General features: G+C 41.9%; 2 protein-coding genes across 2 annotated transcripts; one reads left to right on the top strand and one right to left on the bottom strand.

Moving 5' to 3' along the window:
• Positions 1-1,844: 1,844 nt before the first annotated feature.
• LOC121552891 (heat shock factor protein 2-like) lies at positions 1,845-5,714 on the top strand. The gene is made up of 11 exons (XM_041865984.2): positions 1,845-2,023; positions 2,506-2,614; positions 2,700-2,827; positions 2,917-3,041; positions 3,158-3,233; positions 3,388-3,446; positions 3,542-3,623; positions 3,904-4,016; positions 4,105-4,359; positions 4,487-4,589; positions 5,007-5,714. The coding sequence occupies exons 1-11, from the start codon at positions 1,931-1,933 to the stop codon at positions 5,343-5,345; spliced, it is 1,482 nt and encodes a 493-aa protein (XP_041721918.1). The 5' UTR covers positions 1,845-1,930; the 3' UTR covers positions 5,346-5,714.
• Positions 5,715-5,876: 162 nt separating this feature from the next.
• LOC121552892 (serine incorporator 1-like) lies at positions 5,877-10,793 on the bottom strand. The gene is made up of 10 exons (XM_041865985.2): positions 10,649-10,793; positions 9,403-9,564; positions 9,097-9,290; positions 8,883-8,962; positions 8,630-8,767; positions 8,305-8,474; positions 8,058-8,148; positions 7,819-7,963; positions 7,454-7,678; positions 5,877-6,864 (listed from the first exon to the last, which is right to left on the bottom strand). Exons 1-10 carry the CDS (start codon positions 10,685-10,687, stop codon positions 6,726-6,728), a joined length of 1,383 nt encoding a protein of 460 aa, XP_041721919.1. The 5' UTR covers positions 10,688-10,793; the 3' UTR covers positions 5,877-6,725.
• Positions 10,794-11,837: the final 1,044 nt, after the last annotated feature.

The raw sequence follows: 11,837 nt of genomic DNA, 5'->3' as shown, positions 1-11,837 counted from the left end.
CAGTTTAGTCACATGATTTCTCAATTTGCAGTACGTTTTCCAATCGGTTGTGCAGCCAGACTTATTTGCCATTCCTTTTGCCTCATTCCTCTCAACCACACCATTTTTCAATTCCTCATCAATCCACAGGGATATTAATAGTTTTTTCAGTCATTTTCTTAATGGGTGCATGCTTATTAGTAACTGGAATAAGCAATTTCATAAATGTGTCAAGTGCAGCGTCTGGATGCTTGTCATTACACACCACAGACCAACAAACATGCTTTACATCAACAACATAGGAATCACTACAAAACGTATTGTATGACCTCTTATTGCTAGACTCAGAGTCTCGTCTCTCCTATCATTGCTACGCAGATGACACACAATTAATTTTCTCCTTTCCCCCTTCTGATAACCAGGTGGTGAATCGCATCTCTGCATGTCTGGCAGACATATCAGTGTGGATGTCGGATCACCACCTCAAGATGAACCTCGGCAAGACGGAGCTGCTCTTCCTCTCGGGGAAGGACTGCCCGCTCTATGATCTCGCCATCACGGTTGACAACTCCGTTGTGTCCTCCTCCCAGAGTGCAAAGAACCTTGGCTTGACCCTGGACAACACCCTGTCGTTCTCCGCTAACATCAAAGTGGTGACCCAATCCTGCAGGTTCATGCTCTACAACATTCGCAGAGTACGACCCTACCTTACACAGAAAGCGGCACAGGTCCTAATCCAGGCACTTGTCCTCTCCCGTCTGGATTACTGCAACTCACTGTTGGCTGGGCTCCCTGCCTGTGCCATTAAACCCCTACAACTTATCCAGAACGCTGCAGCCCGTCTGGTGTTCAACCTTCCCAAGTTCTCTCATGTCACCCCGCACCTCCGCACACTCCACTGGCTTCCAGTTGAGGCTACAAGACCATGGTACTTGCCTAAGGAGGTGCCGTTCCTGTGAGGGGAACGGCACCTCCTTACCTTCAGGCTCTGATCAGACCCTACACCCAAACGAGGGCACTACGTTCATCCACCTCTGGCCTGCTATCTCCCCTACCTCTACGGAAGCACAGTTCCCGACCAGCCCAGTCAAAGCTATTCGCTGCTCTGGAACCCCAATGGTGGAACAAGCTCCCCCACGACGCCAGGATAGCGGAGTCACTGACCACCTTCCGGAGACACTTGAAACCCTACCTCTTTAAGGAATACCTGGAATAGTATAAAGTAATCCTTCTTCCCCCACCCCCCATAATTTGTTTTTTTAAGTGGTTGTCCCACTGGCTATCATAAGTTGAATGCACCAATTTGTAAGTCGCTCTGGATAAGAGCGTCTGCTAAATGATGTAAATGTAAATGACATTGCCAGCAGTAGAACCACAAATATTGAGATGAGCAAGATGCAAGACCTCTCACAAAGTCACACACAGTATCTGCGCATGTGCATGGGTTCGCTTCATGCTGTTCAGTGTGGTATCCAGGGCACCAGAACAGCAGAAAGTTGAGCCTCGAGCTTCAATGCTCTTAGTTGTTGCGGAAACTGACCCGCTATGCTGTTCAGTTTCTGCATCTATGTCATATTGTTGAGTGTACCTTTAAAACATGTCAGGAAACCTACAACACTTCAGCAATACTTAATTACCTTTTTTTGGAAGGAAAACGATTTAACTCATATTGTGATTTATTATAGGTCATATTTAATAGAAATCTGGAAACACTGGTCAGTTACTTTAAAGTATGTCACAGAAAAACTAAAACATTTTAGCAATAATTTGCAAATGTAAAATGATCCATGCATGTTACAAGTGTGAAACGTTACGTAAGTCAACATTCAACCAATCAGCTGCTGCTCTTCAAACAGGAAGTTGTATGCATGCTTAGGACGCTTGTTTTCTTCTTCTCAGCGACTTGCTTTTTTCATCAACAAAAGGCATTTTTCCATCTTCAGTTTGCAAAATGAAACAAAACTCAAATGTACCAGCCTTTCTCACAAAGCTTTGGACTCTTGTGGAGGATTCTGACACCAATGAATTTATTTGTTGGAGTCAGGTAAATTATATTGCCCAACTGAGTGTGCCAGCCTGGCAGAGCTAGGTAGCGCTAGCACTTGACTCTGCAGGGTGTGAAACGAGTTAGCCAGCTAAATAGCTAGTTAGCTATTTATCATCTGTGGCCTCATATACCGAGTTATAGTATCTATGTCTGCCTAGTCCTAGATGCAGGTGTCGGTAGTAGGCTTCAAGAAGCATCGTTTTGTTACTGAGATTGATTTGCTATTGTTGTCCCTGCTGGCTAAAGGCAGCTAGCACGTTATTTTGAATGATCTGTTTGCAAATTGGCTAGTTTCTTATAAGAGCATATAAATAAAACTGGCTAGCTTCCTATAAGAGCATATAAATAAGCATTCCATGATCAAATAAAGCAAGAATACCCATGCTCTATTTAGTTCCTGAAATGTAACACACAGAAATGTAATTGAATGGAAGTAGTTGTAGACATTATAATCTCCTAATTCTTTTTTTTTTTTTTAGGAGGGTAACAGTTTCCTTGTCATGGATGAACAGCGATTTGCCAAGGAGATCCTTCCCAAGTTCTTCAAGCACAACAACATGGCCAGCTTTGTCAGACAGCTGAATATGTGTAAGTAAGCGCTTCTATAAACATAGCGGCTCAGTTTTATTGGAATGCCTCCTGTGCAGCTGTCTAATGGGTGGTCAATTTGCAGATGGATTTCGCAAAGTGATGCACATCGACACAGGCATAGTAAAGCAAGAGCGGGATGGACCAGTTGAATTTCAGCATCATTACTTTAAACATGGTCAGGATGACTTGCTGGAAAACATAAAAAGAAAGGTAAGGCCTCATGTAAACAAACATATGATGGTAAACAAATAAATGACCTATATCAGTATGTCAAACAGAATAAGGGCATATTTTTTCAGGTTTCCAATGCAAGACCAGATGATACCATGATCAGACAGGAAGACCTGTCCAATATTTTGGCCAGTTTCCAGAATGTTCACGGAAAACAAGAAAGCATTGATTCTAGACTCAACACACTGAAAAGGTAAGCAAACTACCATGCACCTGGCTATCAAATGGTGGTTAGAAAGTAGTAGTGATGTGTAGTGATGTGTTGGTTTGGAGACAGTTCTATGCTGATGCTTGAATTTATGTTTACAGAGATAATGAAGGTCTATGGAGGGAAATATCAGACCTGAGACAGAAGCACTCCCAACAGCAGCAAATCATTAAGAAGGTACAGAAAAAAATTCTGCACCAAGAATGACTTTCCATATTCAGTGGGAATTGAATTGGAAACAATTTCCTTACAATAAAACCACTTAACAATTGGCATTTAGGGTATTATAGTTCAGTCTAACTTTGGTAATAATTGTCTTTATTCATTGCAGTTGATAGAATTCATCGTCACATTGGTACAGAAGAACCGAATGAGTTTAAAACGCAAGAGGTAAGGCTTCATAGTATAGCAATTCTTCCTCTGAATGAAATCATCGATTACTAAACACTGTTAATCCATTTTACATCTCAATCTCCATTTTACAGGCCTATTCTACTGAACAGCAATGGAAAGAAGCCTAAATACATCCATGAAATCTACGATGAACCTCCTCTGGACCACAACAAAGTATGTGTAGTTCTGAATGGGTTTACCTCCTTATGTAAAGTGTACATGGTGGTGTCCATCCAATCAGTCATGACACTAATGATACTAGCAAATAGATCTATTTTTCTTGACAATATTAAGGCAGGATCACTGCCCAGGAAAATTGCTTATTGTGAGAACAAAACTTGACATTGGCGGTGGGGCAGATTTCTTCCATAATATGAGTTTTTAATGTTACTTCAAAAGTATGTTTTCTCAATGTAAGCTATTCTTAAGATGTACATTCTTAACTCTCTCCCAGCCCTCTGTCAGTGGTTTGAAGAGCACTGATCTTACTGACGATGTCATCATCTGTGATGTAACTGACGATGACACAGAGATCATAGAGGGCCCCTCAAGAGTATTGGATCAATCGTAAGTCAACATAAACACTTTTGTTTAATGTATATTTCCATCTGCCATCATCTATCCTCATGCCTTTTCTCCTCTCCTTCATTCTTAGGGATGTAGAAATAGTTGAGGTCTTCAACAGCAATACTGTGTCACAGACAGACAGCGTTGACAATATAGGACAGACCAACTCTTTGGTAATCGAACCAGAAGAGACCACCATAAGCACATATGATAGCCTTCCCACAAGCAGCACCTTGCAGCTCAACAAACCGTCAGGCTTGAGCCTAGAGGATCCCATGAAGATGATGGACTCAATCCTCAATGAGAGTGGAGCTATTTCTCAGAATATCAACCTCCTCGGCAAGTAAGTGGACTTGACTAGCTTTACCTTTGTGGCCTGTAGTTCCTGAAGAACTTGCATTTTTGCATTTGAAAGGCCTATTGAATTATTGTCTCGGCTTACAGTTAATAGGCATCCAAATGTTTAACAGGGTTGAGCTGATGGACTACTTGGACAGCATTGACTGCAGTTTGGAAGACTTTCAGGCTATGTTGTACGGGAAGCAGTTCAGCATTGATCCAGATATTTTAGAGGTATGCTTTTCATATTGAAATGTAATAGTGCATTACATTTCTGTTGTATGTCATGATGAACAGGGAAGTTGATAGGCCCCAGAGGTTTATGTTAATTACATTTCCATACAAAATCTACAGTGATGCACTTGTATAGAATTACCTGGTTCCCCCACTCAATTCAATATCCGGGGTGTATTCATTACAGAAACCGTTTTAAGAACCAAACACAGCAAATGGAATGAAACAGGGAGGGACCTACCTGAATTTGTCCAATAGTAACTCTTGTTTGCATTTCCCATTTGGAGGAAATGGTTTCTGTTGCGCAACGTTTTGCCACAGAATCTACGTAAAGATTACACCCCAAGTCTGTCTGAATTGTCCTTTTATTTGTATTTCTGAATCCTCATTAATTTCACTCAATTATGTCATCTTTAGGGGAGTGGTGGTGGTGGTTCCAAAGAAAATGCAGGGCTGCTATCCAAAGGAGGCAAGTCTGGTTTCTCTGCAGACAACCAGCTGGTCCAGTACACATCCTGCCCTCTGCTGGCCTTCCTGGATGGCTGCACCCCTTTGGCCACAGAGGGAGACAGCCTGCTGCAGCACAGCACTGAGGTGCCCACAGACCTCCTGGAGCCAGACGAGGAGCCTCCACGGAGCTCTCTGATCCGCCTGGAGCCCCTGACTGAGGCAGAGGCCAGCGAGGCAACGCTCTTCTACCTGTGTGAACTCAACCCAGAGGGTGACACTACTGACTCGACACAGCTGGAGATTTAACAAGGCATACAAGGAGCAGAAAAAGGATTGGACCTTTTGTAGATACTCGTCAAAATGATCTATTTATTTCCCTGTATCTTTTTGGTACATTCCTGTCCATAGGCCAGAAGTAAGATATTCCGTCATTTAGTATTGTTTCTTCACTATTTCCACTAACGGCTGTACGTAAACCCTGATAAAGATGAGGCTGCAATTATGTTGTTGGTTTAGGTTTCAGCATTTCTTGTGAAAAGGGGAATGTTTCACTATGTAGTATTGATTTCTGTATTGATATGTTTTAAGGATCACATCAATCTTTAATGAACAAAAAACAGAAGTGCCTGCATCATATTTCCTTGTCTTAGTAAAACCTACAGTTCATCATTTCAAGTACTGTAGTCTGGTGTGTACCGTATGTATCATAAGGTTTCATGTTAAGATGCATAGATTGTCACTGTTACAAGCTTCGCAATAACATTAAAAGAACAGCAAAAGCATAATTACATTCTGAATGCTTTGTTCTGTAGGTGAAGGTATAATGAAGTGGCAGAATTCAGGAAAACGCATGCTTTGCCTTTATTTATTAAAGGTGGGTTACAATGCGCTTTAATACGTCAAAAGGCAAAAACAATTGTCAGTCTGCTAGAAATACTGAATACACATTTCTAGTATGTTAAAGCATCTACAAAATAACATCCACTGAACATCAGTATTTTACATTAAGATAACTCCAGTGCGAATCATAAGTAACAATGTACACAACTGAGGGACTAATATTTGACCTATAACACAAGATGTGCATGTTGCAAAAGGGAAAGTTTCAGTTTTGCGATTTGGGAGGATGTTCTGAAAAGGAAAGCACAGCAAAGCATGATGGTAGATCAGCCTATAATATCATGCCAATGGTACATCACTGATGGAAATGAATTTAGGATTACATCAATGAGCTAATATCTGAAACCCTGCACCTCATTGCTACATATGCATAACTTAAAGTAAAGTGTAGCATATTATCAAACATCAAGCAGTCTTGCCCATTTTGTAACAAATCAACAGTTATTTCTGAATGTCTCTTATCCAGAATCAATTACAGTTGAGGACGAGTCCTCCCTTCTTTAACTGACCACACTGATGTCCACTGACCATCTCTCCAAGCCCCAGCAACCTTTTTCAAACCCAACTCTGCAAAAAACATTTAATTTTTCAATAGGATAAAACATGGTACATAAAACACCTATGTATTCAATACTATAGCATGCATGCAGTTTATTAACAAAAAGGGTGGGTGGGTTATCCACGGGGGATGCACATACAGTATTTACAGAGCTTGTTCACCTTACAAGTTGAATATTCAAAATTATCATCTTGAGCAAATGATTGCCCCCCTCATTCTTTAGATCATCAGTCAAAGTCTCGGTTGACCAGGACCAGTGGGGCTGCCAGGGTCCACACATAGAGGGCAATGCAGATCCAGCTGGAGGAGATCTTCACCCACACAGAGGGCCACTTGCTGGTCATTGTCTCATAGTTGGAGTCAGGGCTGAGAAAATCAAAAACAACAGGGAAAGATCTCATTTAGGCTACTGTCTGTGTGTATTTCACACTATGTTGAGGTAACAATCGGAGTATAATGCTTGTATGGATGTCAACCCCAATACATGTTAATGTAATCCTTAACCAATCAATTGCAGTTGAGTTAAAAACTACTGACAACCACCACCGATTTCTGTTTACTAGCTATGCTAACCATCTTATCCGAACGGGAGTGGAGTTAGCATTTAGCAGTCACTTCTTCTAAACCCGAAAAGAGACAACTTCTATATGTTATGCAGTGAAAACAGCCAAATACTGTATATCCAAACTGGACTTAAGCAACCACATTGTGGGCCTGTTACAATACATAAATCATGACGGATTTGACAAATATCCACTTTGTTAGATCAGATTTCTTGACTGTGCGCCAACCTGGTCAATGGAACTTCTGCGTTTCATTGACTATTTTACAACATCTATTGGCTACCTTTTAAATAAGTGGCCTGTATATATTTTCACAATATTCAATACATTACTGCAATTGCCTAGTTATCATCCTACCAGACCAAATCACCCAGGAGAGTGAGGACACACACCTGTACCAGTTGGTGAGGGTCATCATGATGTAGAGGGAAGCCAGGAAGAGCATGAAGTGGAAGAAGGAGTAGCTGTAGGTGACTCCGTCCTTCTCGTTGTCCACGGCACGGTTCTCACCATCTTCCACGTCAAAGTTCTCAGGGTGGTGGCCATCCTCAATCAGGGCAGACTCGTCACTGGTCAGAGTCAGTTTGTTCACCTGGGTGTTGGAGGAGTTGCGGATGCTAGAGAAGTGAATGGATAACATGTTATTGTCAGGGTCAATAGCAGCTGCACAAAGCTGGTAAATGGTAAAATAGCATTAGCAGTTCCTTAGAAGAGAACACTGCAGACATTGTTGTTTGGGCCTGACCTGTTTCCTTACCTTGAGTACAGAACACACATCAGGAACAGGACCAGCCCCACAATGCCCTGAGCATCCCACCACTGAACAACAGGGTGGTCCTTACCAGCTGGGGTGGTGTTGTTGAGGCCAATGATACCCAGCAAGCTTGGGTTACATTTCCTGTCTGTGGATGGCAAAGACAAACACATTTACTAAAGTGCTTGTCTTGATGAAGAGCTAGCCACTTATTGGTGTATTTTGATCATTAAAACACTCACCTGGCTCGTTAGTCATGGCAGACCAGGTGAGATACATGGTGTACAGAGTCACAATGGAAGACTGCAGCAACCCGGACCTTGGCTGGGACTCCTGTTGAGAAAAGGGGTACGATAACACCAAGATGTAAATGTGTCAGAATATATTATAATTACATGTTTATTATACAAGATGAAGGTCCAGAGACTAAGGTTTTCAGGGTACAACATGGAGTGTGAGGAGACATGCTGGCCCAATGCACTTCCTTACCTGAATCTTGGGCAGGACGGACATGACTGAGGCTCCGACACACAGCAGCATGTTGACACTGATGAAGGCTTTGTTCTCAGTGCAGCCGTCAGTGTGGGTGTAGTAGATGTAGAACATGACCAGAGACACCAGGGACAGGATGTAGTTGATGGTTGTAGCAGACAGCAGAGCTGCACGGGAGGAATGACACTTACTAGTTATGTCTGGACAGTGGGGACAGTGGGAGTTAGAAAAGTGTAGACACAGAGGATTGCTTTAACTCAACCTGTCACCAGTGCATTTTCACAAGGTATTCTTAAAGAGAAGCTCCTGTTGATTACCATACCTGCATACCAGCAGCGAGAGTTGCCCTCCTCCATCTTCTCCACCCAGGACTCATTCCAGGAGTGGGCAAAGTCAATCAGCAGGACCAGCTGGATCAGGATGAAGCAAAAAGCTCCAGCCATTCCTATGTAGAACCAAACTAAGGGAGAGAAGGGCAAAGTGTGAACTACTTTCAAATAGCTGCAGGCTAAGTGAGTATTATTGGCTAAACGTATATTTCCATGAGCCAGAAAAAAATTCATAAGGACCATTACCAGTTGTGAAGGGACCCTCTGGAATGAAGAATGCACCGATGGTAATGGCAGTCGCAGCAGCAAACTTGAAGAACCAAAACCTAAAAGAAAGCGTAAGTATTTTAACTGATCAACCTGTTTGAACTTAAATATACTTTTAGATACCCTTGTTCCTCATTTCTCTTCCTGCATTGCAGTATATAATGCTTACTGAATAAGACACAGTGCTATTTACCCATTGTGTACAGAAGCTCTGGGATCTTGGCTACTCTTGACTTTGACCATGAGGAGGGAGAAGAGCAGGAAGAACATGGCCATTCCAAAGCAGACACGGTACACAGCCTTGTAGCCAACCAAGACATCACAGTTGATATGACCCTCCACACCTGGAATTGATGTACCCATTCCCCCATCACAGAATCCTGGAATCTGCAAGAGCCAAGATGCACAAGTAATTATTCAGGCCAAACAAAAATGTGTAGAATTAGTTATCTAAATTGTAAATGTTGTATATCAAATACATAACCACATAGTTTGGTACCTTATTGAGCTGCTCTTCCATCCCTGGCATGAGCATAATGCATGCAATGCCCACGCCCAGCAGGAGGAAGAAGGCATAGATCAGTCGGGTGACAGTGGAGTTATTCCCACTGGGGCAGAATTTGCACACCAGGCAGGGGGCAGTGCCACACAGGCAGGGGATCTACAAGGCAAGACAAGGGAATGAGGTTAAACATGATTAAAACCAATTAGCTAAATCATACAAGTATTGAACTGATGCTGACAGAATAATATATCTGCCCACCACTGAATGGTTTTACAGTTAGAATACAGCCTAAGTACAAAGTCAATAGGGTTTTCATTAATTGACAAAAGTTAATAAATCTACTTAGGGTTGACGTAACACCAACACTGTTGTTTTTGCCAAGTTGCTAACTACGTTGGAAACCAAATCTCTGCTAAGAATAGAGATCTGGCCATGGCAGGTGTCAAACCTAATCAAGTTGATACCAATGTGGAAGAAAGACCAGACAGTTAACGCTACACTTTTAGCTTGAAAATGGTTTCAGGAATAGGATTAGTTAAACTAAATAGGAAACAATCCCAGACATATGCCTACCTGAACTGAGTGCCGTTATGTTCAAGAGTATTTTCATGGCCCACATTTCACAATGCACTGGTAGGCTAACTGGAGACGTCATAGTTAACGTCAGATGTTATCTGACATTTGATTCTGTTTTGACGGCTAGCTACCGTGTTGCAATATTTCCAAGTACCGGGCTTAAACTAGCTAAGCTATCAATGACAAAGTGGCTGTCTAACTAGCTCTCAAGTAGGCCTACATTGCTGTAGAATCGAAAATGTGAACGTAGAGAGAGCACGCAAAGCAAACCAAACTAACAGTGCGTGGTTAATGTACATAAAAACATAGTCGGCGATCGAACTGACAAAACCTGCATATGACGATTGTCTATCAATACAATTATGATAATTTTAACAATCTAACATTAGCTAGCTAAAATTAGCTAATACAATTGTAGTCATGTTTTTGAAAGATTATCCGGGACCAATGTATTTTATTAAAAGGCAATGCACCAGGCCAGAATGAACAGGGAACCACCCTGGCTTTGTTGTTGCGCATTGACGCTAACACAGCTACAGTAACATTAGGATTACTGTAGCTAGCGAAGCTGTCGTCAGAAGAAATTGTTGATTCGGTCCGTTTAAAAAAAAAGCTGGATCTGATGTCGACTTTTATTTTAATTAAGAAAAAACCGAAGGCTTACCCAACTCGCCATGGAGCACAGTCCGAGAACGGCCCCCATGATGTTTTGTTGAAATAAGACTTCCCTGTGCAGTAAAAGATGGGTGCTTTTCGTCTGTTTACAATCGCTCTTCTTCTTCTTCTTCTTCTTCTTCTTCTTCTTCTTCTTTTAGGATTTGGTTCTGCTTCTTCTTCTTCTTCTTTAGGATTTGGTTCTGCTTTCTTCTTCTTCTTCTCCAGTGGGGTTTATCGGCGGGTGGCATCCAACGTTATGGTGCATTACCGCCACCTACTGTACTGGAGTGTGGGCCAGAGACGGGGAGAAACACATTTTTTTTTTCACCTTTATTTAACCAGGTAAGCCAGTTGAGAACAAGTTCTCATTTACAACTGCGACCTGGCCAAGATAAAGCAAAGCAGTGCGATAAAAACAACAACACAGAGTTACATATGGGTTAAAACCAAACATAAAGTCAAAAATACAACAGAAAATATATATACAGTGTGTGCAAATGTAGCAAGTTATGGAGGTAAGGCAATAAATAGGCCATAGTGCAAAATAATTACAATTAGTATTAACACTGGAATGATAGATGTGCAAGAGATGATGTGCAAATAGAGATACTGGGGTGCAAATGAGCAAAGTAAATAACAATATGGGGATGAGGTAGTTGAGTGGGCTAATTTCAGAAGGGCTGTGTACAGGTGCAGTGATAGGTAAGGTGCTCTGACAACTGATGCTTAAAGTTAGTGAGGGAGATAAGAGTCTCCAGCTTCAGAGATTTTTGCAGTTCGTTCCAGTCATTGGCAGCAGAGAACTGGAAGGAATGGCGGCCAAAGGAGGTGTTGGCTTTGGGGATGACCAGTGAGATATACCTGCTGGAGCGCATACTAAATACTACCTGCCAGCCCCGTTACTCTTAAAAAATATAACAAAATATTTGAGACTATATCTAATGACGTTCTACTCAAACTAATTTCCTGTATCCCATTCTAGCTCATTCTAGATCTCATCCTCTCTCTTTCCCTCTGATACTGCCCACACTGTAGCAATACATGCTCCACAGTCTCTGTTTCCTGACAATAATCACACTTTCCTGTTGTATCACATTTAATTTTGTATTCAACTGGCTGTGTCCCACCCTTAATTTTGTCAAAATAGCCTCCTCTCTTCTGTCCCTTCCTGCCGTCCTCCCCTCCCCGACTTTCCT

The sequence above is a fragment of the Coregonus clupeaformis genome, chromosome 36 (assembly GCF_020615455.1).
Source record: "Coregonus clupeaformis isolate EN_2021a chromosome 36, ASM2061545v1, whole genome shotgun sequence".
In the NCBI taxonomy this organism is placed as follows: domain Eukaryota; kingdom Metazoa; phylum Chordata; class Actinopteri; order Salmoniformes; family Salmonidae; genus Coregonus; species Coregonus clupeaformis.
The sequence above is the reverse complement of the archived record's forward strand: the minus strand, read 5'-3'. Positions and strand labels throughout refer to the sequence as shown.